This window comes from Jaculus jaculus, chromosome 4, assembly GCF_020740685.1.
Source record: "Jaculus jaculus isolate mJacJac1 chromosome 4, mJacJac1.mat.Y.cur, whole genome shotgun sequence".
In the NCBI taxonomy this organism is placed as follows: domain Eukaryota; kingdom Metazoa; phylum Chordata; class Mammalia; order Rodentia; family Dipodidae; genus Jaculus; species Jaculus jaculus.
In genome coordinates, this window is record NC_059105.1 from 17,695,796 (window position 1) to 17,708,403 (window position 12,608).

Genomic DNA, 12,608 nt, shown 5'->3' on the forward strand with positions numbered 1-12,608 from the left:
CAGTAAGAGACTCTGGCTCAGCTAAAACGGGTGGAAAAGCCATTGAGTGAGACATCTGGTATTACACTCCCATCACAGCAGGTGCCACATAGGCACATACACATGCTTACACACAAAAAAGAAATTCTATTGCCCTCCAGGAGTTATGATTAAATAAAAATCTGTTTGATTTTCTTATTTTTATAAACTAGATATTTAGTCTTAAAAGAGCTATCTTGGCTGGGGAGATGACTCTGTATAAAGTAGATGAAATGCAAGCATAAGGACCTGAGTTTATGTCCCCAGCACCCAAAGTACCTGGACGCCTATAATCCCAGCAGTAGGGAGGTGAAGCCAGGAGTCTCCCTGGGGCTTGCTGGCTAGCTAGTCTAGCCAAATCTGTGGGCTCTAGATTCTGTGAGAAACCTTGTCTCAAAAACTAAGGTGGAGAGTGACTGAGGAAGGTACTTGATGTTGACTTCTGGCTTTCACATGCATGCATATACACATGCACACCATCATGTACACACACATGCTCATATCATACACACACAAAGGATTATTCAAGATCTGTATTTTAGCTAATTGTGGTGGCACACACCTTCAATCCTAGCACTTAGGAGACAGAGGTAGGAAGATCACTATGAGTTAGTTCAAGGCCATCCTGGAACTACAGAGTGCATTGCAGGTCAGCCTGGACTACAGTGAGACCCTGCCTTGAAAATACAAAAAAAAAAAAAAAAATCCCACTATATTTTAAATCTCAGTTCAATTTTTTTCTATTCTGCTGCAAAATAATCCTTCTGCATATTCATGAACGTGTGTGTGAGTGCTTTGCCAACCAAAACAAAACAATCTGCATTTGTTTTTGTAGGATGCAGTACGGAATTCTGTGTGTCATACAGCAACTGTTATAGCAAACTCTTTCATGCACTGTGGGACAACCAGTGACCAGTTTCTTAGGTAAATATGCTTGGAGACTTCCACTTTGGTTTTAAAATAATTTTCCATCAACACTATATTGGTAGCCAGTCCTGAATTTTACATTATGTTTTGCTTTTGCATATTGCATAGTTTTATTTTATATTCACTTATTTTAAAGTAAAATTAGTTACCTTTTAATTGGCATGATAGAGGATTGGAGAAAGTAATATTAATATAAATGTTTATAAAAATATGATTTTGCCAGGCATGGTGGCGCACGCCATTAATCCCAGTACTCAGGAGGCAGAGGTAGGAGGATCACTGAGTTCGAGGCCACCCTGAGACTACATAGAGAATTCCAGGTCAGCCTGAGCTAAAGTGAGACCCTACCTCTAAAAATCGAAGAAAAAAAAATGTGTGTGTGGGTGTGTATGATTTTGCTGTTCATAGTAGGATTATATGTTGTAAATTTTTTTTAAGTATTTTATTTATTAAAGGGGTACAGTTGTGCATCTGGCTTATGTGGGTGATGGAAAATTGAACCTGGGTCCTTAAGCTTCACAGGCAAACCCTTTAACCACTAACATCTCTCCAACACTATATTGTGAATTTTAAGAATCTTCAAAATAAGCCCGGCATCGTGGCGCACTCCTTTAATCCCAGCACTCAGGAGGTAGAGGTAGAAGGATCACCGTGAGTTCAAGGCCACCGTGAGACTACATAGTAAATTCCAGGTCAGCCGAGACTGGAGTGAGACCCTACCTTGAAGGGGAATAAAAAGAATCCTCAAAATAGTAAAAACTTGGGACCGGAGAGATGGCTTAGTGGTTAAGGCGCTAACCTGCAAAGCCAAAGGACCTCAGTTCAACTCCCCACAACCCACGTAAAGCCAGATGCCAAGGGGACACATGCATCTGGAGTTCGTTTACAGGGCTGGAGGCCCTGTCATGCCCATTCTCTCTCTCTGTACACCTGCCTATTTCTGTATCTATCTCTCTCAAATAAATAAATAAAAATAAAATATTTTAAAATATGTATACATGTATATATATTTAAAATTAGTAAAAACCTGAGTGCTTTTTTCCCTAAGCCAAGAATGTCAACATCAGTGAAGATGTATGAAATCCATTTTGATTAGGAACATATTTATTTTGATGTGAACTAAAAGCGATTTAGTTTGTTGGATGGATCTGGCAAGATGGGCACTGCTGAGGTTGTGGCTCTGGGGTTCTTGCCTTTTGGAGTCAGGATCCATCCATGTAGCTGATGTGGACAGGAGAACATTCCAAACCGTATCAGTTCTAACTGCCAGGAGGGAGTCAACACATATGATTGTAATATAATATGTATCAACTGCATTGATTTAAATTCCTTTTTTGCTACCACAACTGACAAAATGAAGGAAAGTTCTGGAAAAACTTTCATCAAATTTGTATTCTGAATCACTGCTTATTCCTTTCTTTTTCTCTAATCGAGTATAAGTATTTTCTAATTTCTTTGTCTCTTTTCCTACTTGTAAATACCTGGGTTTGTGTTCGTATGATACTGTTAATGATTGTTTTAGATACTTGGAATTTGTATGATTTTTGGAATTATTTTCTTGACATTCTAACTTATGAATTAAAGAATTATAAAATTTACATTAATATAGTTTTAAAGCAATATTAATTAAAAGTTATTGTTATGTACTTAAGAAAAAGAATCCTCAAAATACTAAGAGCAGCTTAGAACTGGGTTTGCTGGCACATGCCTATAATGGCAGCATTTGGGAGGGTAAGGCAGGGAGATTAGTAGTTCAAAGTCATCCTCAGCGACATAGCAAGCTACCAGTCCTTCATGGACTACATGAGGCCCTGCCTCAGTATGCAACAAAAAATACTTGTTGACCTCAAATTTGAGGCCAGTCTAGGGTACATCGTGAGATCCTGTGTCCCCATATCAAAAACAGCTTAGGAGGTAAAATGTGTCTGTGTTACTAATGTCATTATTATTTTATCTTACAGAGATAACTTGGAATGGTTGGCCAGAGCCACGAACTGGGCAAAATTTACTGCTACAGCCAGTTTGGGTGTAATTCATAAGGTAATGCAGGCGTATATGTGTGTATAAAATTCACTGTATCTTGGTATGAGAACAGAAGCAGTAATATTTCTGAGGTGAGGAAATTTCAAAGTTCATTGCAGTTTATCAACAGGTGTACTTTGTTAGGTCAGATTAGTCTTCTTACATGGAAGAATGAAAAGAAAGAAATACCAAAATATGTGGTTGTTTCTTTTTAATAAAAGGTAGAAATGCTTTTCATGTGGAGATAGCCATTTTGCAAAATATCATTGCAAAATGTTATTGTGTAGTCTAAGAAAAATAAGAGAAAACATTACAAAAAAAAAAAAGAAACATTCACAATGGTTTCTAACTAGAGTGTGACTGGATCTTTTAAAGACTCATCATGATCAGTTGTATGGAAGAGAACTTGTTCCATTTCTTTCTCCAGCAAGTGATCATTTTAGGGAAAGGCCAGCATTGTAGAAAGTGTTATATCTGGGCTGGAGAGATGGCTTAGCGGTTAAGCGCTTGCCTGTGAAGCCTAAGAACACCAGTTCGAGGCTTGGTTCCCCAGGTCCCACGTTAGCCAGATGCACAAGGGGGGCGCATGCGTCTGGAGTTCGTTTGCAGAGGCTGGAAGCCCTGGCGCGCCCATTCTCTCTCTCTCTCCCTCTATCTGTCTCTCTGTGTCTGTCGCTCTCAAATAAATAAATAATTAATTTAAAAAAATGTTATATCTGTTTTTTCCTCCCCTCTCTTACATCTTTATGGCTCGAATTTACAGGGTCACGAGAAGGAAGCATTACAGTTAATGGCAACATACCTTCCCAAAGACACTTCTCCAGGATCAGCCTATCAGGAAGGTGGAGGTCTCTATGCATTGGGTCTCATTCATGCCAATCATGGTGGTGACATAATTGACTACCTTCTTAATCAACTCAAGAATGCCAGCAATGATGTATGTATTAAAATGGGAGGGGAGACCAAGTTTTCCTTACCTAAGAGTCTAGAAAATTATACTTGCCCAATGATTTTGTAGGATTCAGGACTATCTAAAACAGTACTGTTCCCACATAGCCTTTGGGGGCTTTTGTAGTTACTGCTTTGGTTTAGGTTTTGGTTTGTTGGACAGGTTCTTGCTATTTAGCCCAGGCTGTCCTTTCTGGAGAGTCTTCTGCAACCACTTCTTGAGTGCTGGGATTATTGAACTGTCATAACTTACTGGTTTGGGGGGTTGTTTAGTTTTGTTTTTGAGGGTTATTTGTTGTTCTGGTTTTTTTTCAAGGTAGGGTTTCACTCCAGCCCAGGCTGACCTGGAATTCACTATGTAGTCTCAGGCTGTTATTTTAAGAAATCCTAAACGACTTTAGCTTTCATGTTCAAATGATGGGTTCTAGTTATTTTTATTTTATTTTATTTTTTTTTGTTTGTTTGTTTCTTTGGAGCAGGATTTCACTCTATCCCAGGCTGATCTAGAACTCATCCTCCAGCCCAGGCTACCCTCAAACTCAGGGGATCCTCCTTCCCCTTTCCCCAGTATTAGAATTCTAGGCATGAACCACCACACCCAGTTTCTAATTTTGTTTTTGTTTTTTGGGGGGTAGGATCATGCTCTAGCCCAGGCTGACCTAGAATCTAATGGGTTTTTGAAGGTCATCAGGGTAATGGTCAAAGTGAGCCAGAGTACTTTATCCTCATACTTTAGTGCAAAGATTGAGTGTGTGTATCTCAACAGAATGATGCTTAATGATGCCAACTAACAGTGGCTCAGGAAGTGAGTGGGAAAGCCGGGCGTGGTGGCGCACGCCTTTTATCCCAGCTCTTGGGAGGCAGAAGTAGGTGGATCATCGGGAATTCGAGGCCAGCCTGAGACTACATAGTGAATTCCAGGTCAGCCTGGACTAGAGTGACACCATACCTTCTAATACCAGAAGAAAAAGAAAAAGAAGTGAGTAAGGGAAAAGAAAGTCAACAGAGCTACTTGGATAGATTTACATGAGAAGGAGAAGAAAAAAAGCCACTAAGGTGAAAGTGTCAGTGAAAGTTTAGGGGAAAGGCACGTAAACCTGGGATGCTTGGCTTAAGGGAAGAAGGCAATATAGAAGACACAGCTTGGGCTGGAGAGATGGCTTAGCACTTAAGCGCTTGCCTGTGAAGACTAAGGACCCCGGTTCGAGGCTCGATTCCCCAGGACCCACGTTAGCCAGATGCACAAGGGGGCGTACGTGTCTGGAGTTTGTTTGCAGTGGCTGTAGGCCCTGGCGCACCCATTCTCTCTCCCTCTGTCTGCCTCTTTCTCTCTGTCTGTCACATTCAATCAAATAAAAAAATAAGATGCAGCAAAAGGTTATGTGTGTGTGCGTGTGTGTGTGCGCATGCATGTGCACACGTGTGTGTGAGTGTGTTAGACTAAAAGCTTGGGTCTTAAGTACAGTATAACGAATTAATATAGTCAGTACTTTTTCCTAGATTGTGAGACATGGAGGCAGCCTGGGTCTTGGTTTAGCTGCCATGGGAACTGCACGTCAGGATGTGTATGATTTGCTAAAAACAAACCTTTATCAGGATGATGCTGTCACAGGTAAGTGTTATGAAACACAACAAGCTTTTTGGCATTAATTAATGTAATTGTAATTTTCTTTTTTCAACCTTTTTATAGCCTCCTAAATCTAATGGATTTCTTTACTTGCAGTAGGTCTGGATTTGATCCCATTTGGAAAATTTATGTTATACCTTGTGATAAATAAGCTTTCTAAAATGGTATATCCTGTTTATCTTTATAGAACTCACTTGTGCACTTAGGAAATTATTAAAGGGATCTATTTATATTATGAGGCTGTTGTATGATGCTCAGTGATAATGTAGAAATAATGTTGCCATATGACTTTTTTTAATGTTTTATTTATTCACATATTTATTTGAGAGAGAAAGGAAGAGGCAGAGAGAAAGAGAGAATGGGTGTGCCAGGGCCTCCAGCCACTGCAAACGACCTCCAAACACATGTTCCCCCTTGTGTATCTGGCTTATGTGGGTCCTAGGAAATCAAACTGGGGCCCTAAGGCTTTGCAGGCAAATGCCTTAACCACTAAGCCATTCCCCAGCCTCCATGATGGCTTTTTTTTTTTTTTTTTTGGTTTTTTTTGGTTTTTTGAGGTAGGGTCTCCCTCTAGCCCAGGCTGACCTGGAATTCACTATGTAGTCTCAGGGTGGCCTTGAACTCACAGTGATCCTTCTATCTCTGCCTCTTGAGTGCTGGGATTAAAGGCATGCACCACTATGCCCAGCTTTTAATGACTTTTTTGAAGTTATTACGGGTGTATGTGTGTCTTGTGTGTATATGTGGGTGTGCATATGCCAGAGTATATGTGTGAAGGTCTAAGGACAACATGAGGTTTCAGTGCTCATCTTCCACCTTCTTTTGAAGTAGGATTTCCATTGTTCACTGTTGCATTCACCAGGCTTGCTGGCCTGCAAGCTTCCAAGGGGTTCTGCTGTCTCCACCTCTCATGTTTTCATAGATTTGCTGGGATTACAGGTGCTCCCATACTCTGTCTGGCTTTGCAGGGCATCTGGGGGTCTGAAATCAGGTACTCAAGCTTGTATAGTGAGCACTTTACCCACTGAGCCATCTCCCCAGCTCTTCTACAGTATTTGATTGATGGTGCAATCTATAAAGACTTCTGTTTATCAGATGGTTTGTTCTTTTTGAGGGGTTGGGAGGTTGGTATGTGTAGTGTGGTGTGATGTGTATGTAGGTTGTGTGTGTGCAGGTGCATGTACCCTGTGTGCAGATGTGTGGAGGCCAGAGGAGAATATCAGATATCCTCTTCTTTTCCCTCATCCATGTGTTTCTTTCAGACCAAATCTCCCACTCAACCCAAGGCTGCCAGTTCCTACCCTTTTCTCCCCAGTCAGCAAGCCATACTCAGCAGTGAATGTTGGTATCATGGAATTGAACTTGGGTGGTCTCTGGTTCTCATGCTTGCACAGCAAACTTTTGTAGCCATTGAGCCATCTCCCCAGCCCCATCAGTTGTTTTGTTTTATTTTTTTTTCTCAATTTTTATTAACACTTTCCATGATTATAAAAAGTATCCCATGGTAATACCCCCCCCACTTTCCCCTTTGAAATTCCATTCTCCATCATATCCCCTCCCCATCTCAATAAGTCTCTCTTTTATTTTGATGTCATGATCTTTTCCTCCTCTTATGATAGCCTTGTGTACATCATGTCAGGCACTATGAGATCATGGATATCCAGGCCATTTATGTCTGGAGGGAGCACGTTGTAAGGAGTCTTACCCTTCCTTTGGCTCTTACATTCTTTTTGCCACCTCTTCTGCATTAGACCCTGAGCCTTGGAAGGTGTGATCAATATGTTACTCAGTACTCCAGTCACTTCTTTCCAGCAGTATGATACCTTCTGAGTCATCCCAAGGTCACTGCCATCTGAAAAGAGAAGATTCTCTACCTAAAGTGAGAGTAGCATTAATATAAGGGTATAAATATTAAGAGAAGTGCTTACTGGGCAGTTTGATAAGCATAGTATATACATTTTTCCAGACATCAGCAGATGTTACACCCCTAGGGCTCATGACTACCCCTGTTTTAAGTTTTCAGTATATGGGATATATTTCCCCCCATATAGCGGGCCTCCAGTCCAATTAGAGGGCAGTTGGTTTCCACCATGACAGACGTGCCATTATTGTACCCGTTGGCTCATTTGGGCGGTCTGGCCAGTTATAAGACTTGGCAGTGTCCACTGTTGAGTATCTTCACTGGTGGTATCTCTTTCTCCCATTGAACTACATGTAGAATGGCTTCTTCCAGCTTTCTGTCAGCTGGTCTACATGGAGGAGGTTATCAGCTTAGTTCCAGCAGGATTTCTCAGTGGCCTTGCAGCCCATGTATGTGGAGTCTTCAGCAATAGGGTCTTACCATCTATTCCTGGTGGGAAGCCAAGGGCCTTGGCAATGGCCTATAATGTTTTGGGGGCATCAGGGACCTCCCTGGCCAACAACTCACTGGAGGTATCCCATCCCTATCAGTGGTTTTAAATTGGCAATGATTTTGATAATTATTTAAATAAGTGCTACTTTCAAGGGAAATTTTTTTTTATTTAATAAACATAACTCTTACTTGTTATTTGATAACCACTCTAGGAGAAGCAGCTGGCCTGGCCCTGGGTTTGGTTATGTTGGGCTCTAAAAATGCCCAGGCTATTGAGGATATGGTTGGCTATGCCCAAGAAACTCAGCATGAGAAGATTCTACGTGGTCTTGCAGTTGGCATTGCATTAGTGATGTACGGGAGGATGGAAGAGGCTGATGCACTCATTGAATCTCTCTGTCGCGACAAGGTAAGGTCCTGTGTATCTTCATCCCTGCATCTTGCATTCTCCGGTTGTTACAAGCATGTCAGAAACATACTCCTAGAAATGAGCTGTGTTCCCAATGGAACACTTAGGTTCATAACACTTCTTAAAATACATGCATAGGAATAGCTTGAGGATGTTAAATTTAACCATGCTTTGACTTATCAATATTCTCATTAAATGATTAGAATCAAATGATCATTAAGTGAAAAGTTTCTTAGGAATTTACAAGTTAATTTCTTTTAGATATAATAGTTGTAAATTTTTTTGGCATTGTCCTTTAATAAGATATAAAGTTACTTCATTGTTCTTGCATCAGAAAATAGTGACAGTCTCTGTTTGGGTAAGGTTTTTTTCTCTGATGTCATTTTTGTAATAGTTGATAATTATGGTATCCTTTAAAATCTGGCAAAAGTATCACTATAGAGGAAGTAAGTAATGTGTTCAGCTGTCAGACTATTTCTCTGCCAGTCAATACTTCATATCCAAAGGTAAAAGGAAGTTAGAATTTGGAAGTAGAACCCAGCTTCTTTGTTGTTTGTTTGACACATGGGATTATCATACAGCTCAAATGCCTGGCCAAGCCATTTGGCTTTCTAAGCAAATGTCTTTAACTGCTGAGTCATCTCCCCAGCCCTTGTTTCTTTGTTTCTTTTATTTAAAAAAAAAACAAACAAACAGAGTTTCAGGACTGGTGGGATGGCTTAGCAGTTAAGGCATTTGCCTATAAAGCCAAAGGACCCAGGTTTGTTTCTCTAGGACCCACCACCTTAGCCACATGCACAAGGAGGCACGTCTGGAGTTCAAGGAGGCATATCTGGAGTTCATTTGTAGTGGCTGGAGACCCTGGCATGCCCATTTCCTCCCTCTTTCTCTGTCAAATAAATAATAAATAAAAAGAAAATATTTTTGAAAACAGAGTTTCACTTTGTTGCCCAGGCTGGCCTTGAACTCTTGGACTCAAGCAAACCTTCTGCTTCAGCCTCCCAAGTAGCTGGTACTGCAAGTTGGCTTCACCATACTCAGAAGCAGTTATTGTTTGAAATAAGTTAACAATTAATGTATATTCTTTCATAGGACCCAATTCTTCGAAGATCTGGAATGTACACTGTAGCCATGGCTTATTGTGGCTCTGGTAACAACAAGGCTATTCGACGTCTGTTACACGTTGCTGTAAGTACTGTGGTCTTTTTCAGGGTAAGGTAGAATGGAAAGTGCTTGGGAAAATAATGTGTCTAAGTGATTATAAGATATATACCTCATGACCACCATCAGTGGTCTCAAGATCAGTTTCTCATTCATTAGATAATAGGCCATAACTCAGCACTGATTTTCAGAAGGAGGATAGGGCAGGATGATAGTTTGTCAGTATGACCAAAGTCTTTAAAACTATTGAAGTGAAATGTCTCAAAGGGCATCCTCATTTGTAAGAGGCAAGACAAGGTGAGAATGCTTTGTCATCCTGAAATAGAAAAATCTAAATAATAACAAGGAATTGCTTCTTTGTCTATGAAATTAGCTTCCAGGTACCACTAAAGGGGACATGTTCTGTTACAAGGAAAAGTGATTTCCAACAGGCTTTGGCATAATCTTTTCAATCTGCATGAAGTTTATCAAGAATAAATAATAGTACCTGGTTACGCAGTGTTCATTGCACATATGTCATAATTTAGTGAAGTTCTGTCACTGTGAGAAAGGAAACCAAACTCACTTTCCAATACAGGAAAGTTTAAAACTGTTAATAATAATGCCTTCTTTATGGAACTAATCTTATCCTACAATATTTATTAGTAATTTATCCTTTATCAATATACTACACATTATATTCTAAATAATTGTATTTTGTCTGGATTTAGGATATCTTGTTTTGGAAATAATATTGAAGGAATGGTTTGGTTTTATTATAACTCAAAAAAGCTAAAACAGTCTTAAGATATTCTGAATTTATTTTTCTCCCAAGGTAGGGTCTCACTCTAGCCTAGGCTGACCTGGAACTCTCTCTGTAGTTCCAGACTGGCCTCAGACTCACTGTAATCCTTCTACTTCTGCCTCCCAAGTTCTGGGATTAAAGGTGTGTGTTATCAATAGTTGGCTGCCCTGAATCTTCACTAACTTCACTAAGAAGTAAAGGCTTTAAAGCTTCAAAATGGAATTCTTTGATTATTTTTCTAAATTAAGGAAAGACTTAAATTTTTTTTAACTTACTTGTGAGGAAAGAGAGAGAATAGGTGAGCCAGGGCCTCCAGCCACTGCAAATGAACTCCAGATGCAAGTGCCACTTGATGCATCTGGCTTTATGTGTTTACTAGGGAATTAAACCTAGGTCCTTAGGCTTTGCAGGTAAGCACCTTAACTGATAAGTCATCTCTCTAGCCTATGGAATACTTCTTGTTGTTGTTGCTGTTTTTTTGAGGTAGGGTCTTGCTCTAGCCCAGGCTTGTCTTGAACTCACAGAAATCCTTCTACCTCTGCCTCTTGAGTGCTGGGATTAAAGGCATGTGCCACCATGCCTAGCTAAGGAAAGACTTTAAAAAAAGTTATTTCTGCCAGATGTGGTGGTGCATGCCTTTAATCCCAGCACATAAGAGGCAGAGGTAGGAGGATCACCATGAGTTCAAGGCCACCCTAAGACTACATAGAATTCCAGGTCAGCCTAGACTAGAGTACAACCCTACCTCCAAAAACAAACAAAAAATTATATATTTGTATGTGTACATGTATACCACACCAGGATCTCTTGAGACTGCAAACAAGCACCATGTACTTGTACCACTCTTTTGTCTAGCTTGTATGGGTGGCTTGGGAATTGAACCCAGGCTAGTAGGCTTGGAAGAAAGCACCTTTAACTACTGAGCCATCTTCCCAGCCCCTAAGGGAAGGTTTTTTTGTTTGTTTGTTTGTTTTATTTTGTTTTTAAAGCAGAGGGAGACAGAAGAGAGAATAGGTACTCCAGGGTCACTGGCCAGTGCAAATGAACTCCAGATGCATGTGATTGTGCATTCTCCTCGACGGGGGTACTAGGGAATCAAACCAGGGTCATTACACTTTGCAGGCAAGTGCCTTAATCACTGAGCCATTTCTCCAGTTCAGGAAAGACTTTATGTCATTATTTAAAAATTTTATTTGTATATATTTTAAGTTGTGTGATATAGTTATATATGTAGTGAGAGGAAAGACATTTGAACTAAATATTAATCAGATTGTATTTACAATTGAATGATGGGATCCTTGTATCAATTTAATAATAGGATGTGTGATATAATCATCTTAAACTTTTCCCTTTAGGTAAGTGATGTTAATGATGATGTCAGGAGGGCAGCAGTAGAATCCCTTGGTTTCATTCTATTCAGGTAATCATTTCTAATTTCTAATTCTGTTTGTATTCCATTTTGTATGTAGTCAAACACAAGCTAAATATTTGAGCAATATATGTAGGTTCTGAATGGGGACCATTGACTAATAAAATTAGTTCTGTTCATCTGTGAAAGAGCAATGTCAATAGTTTTGAGAACTTACATTGTAACTACCTCTGATACTTACCTTTTTTTTTTTTTTTTTTTTTTTTGGTTTTTCAATGTAGGGTTTCACTCTAGTCCAGGTTGGCATGGAATTCACTATGTAGTTTCCGGGTGGCCTCACACGCATAGTGATCCTCTTATCTCTGCCCCCTCCCGAATGCTGGGATTAAAGACATGTGCCACCACGCCCGGCAACTTCACGTTTTATATTGTTTATTTAGTTAGGATATTATCTGTTAAGACATATTTGTAAACTCTTAGGAAATTTAAAAATAAGTCTTGCTGTAAATACAAAAATAAGAAAACTTTACAGGTTAAAAAATTACTTGTGAGGCTCAGGAGCCAAATCAGGGATTACAATTATTTGGAGCAGGGAATAGGAGACAGCTCTCCTTTAGACACTTCCCTGCAAAACCTGTTAGTATAGCTTTCATTCCCCAGGACCCACATAAAGCCAGATGCACAAAGTAGCACATGCTTCTGGTGTTCATTTGCAGTGGCAAGAGGTCCCGGCGTTTACCCATTCTGTTACTTTCTTCTTATAGACTAATGAAAAAAAATCTAAAAATTATTTTATATTTGCAAATGTGGTGATGCCTTTGGCAGTATGATGTTGTTGTATTTATAAGACACACTAAACCAGTCTGCCTAGGTTGACTTTGATCTTTGATTGAGTGACTGTGAGTAACTTACTCTGATTTATTGAGCCTCAATATCCTCCTCTATAAAATAGCTGCAGTAATAGTATGTGTTAAAGAATATATATTTTTT

The 12,608-nt window shown here is 39.8% G+C and overlaps 1 protein-coding gene across 1 annotated transcript in view; it reads left to right on the top strand.

Moving 5' to 3' along the window:
- The window catches only part of Psmd1 (proteasome 26S subunit, non-ATPase 1), a 96,721-nt gene that overhangs the window by 28,802 nt on the left and 55,311 nt on the right, over positions 1 to 12,608 (top strand). The window contains exons 10-16 of the mRNA XM_045147534.1: positions 854 to 942; positions 2,907 to 2,985; positions 3,731 to 3,904; positions 5,416 to 5,527; positions 8,108 to 8,304; positions 9,397 to 9,492; positions 11,605 to 11,669. Coding sequence (XP_045003469.1) covers positions 854 to 942; positions 2,907 to 2,985; positions 3,731 to 3,904; positions 5,416 to 5,527; positions 8,108 to 8,304; positions 9,397 to 9,492; positions 11,605 to 11,669 — 812 coding nt within the window. The remainder of the gene's footprint in view (positions 1 to 853; positions 943 to 2,906; positions 2,986 to 3,730; positions 3,905 to 5,415; positions 5,528 to 8,107; positions 8,305 to 9,396; positions 9,493 to 11,604; positions 11,670 to 12,608) is intronic.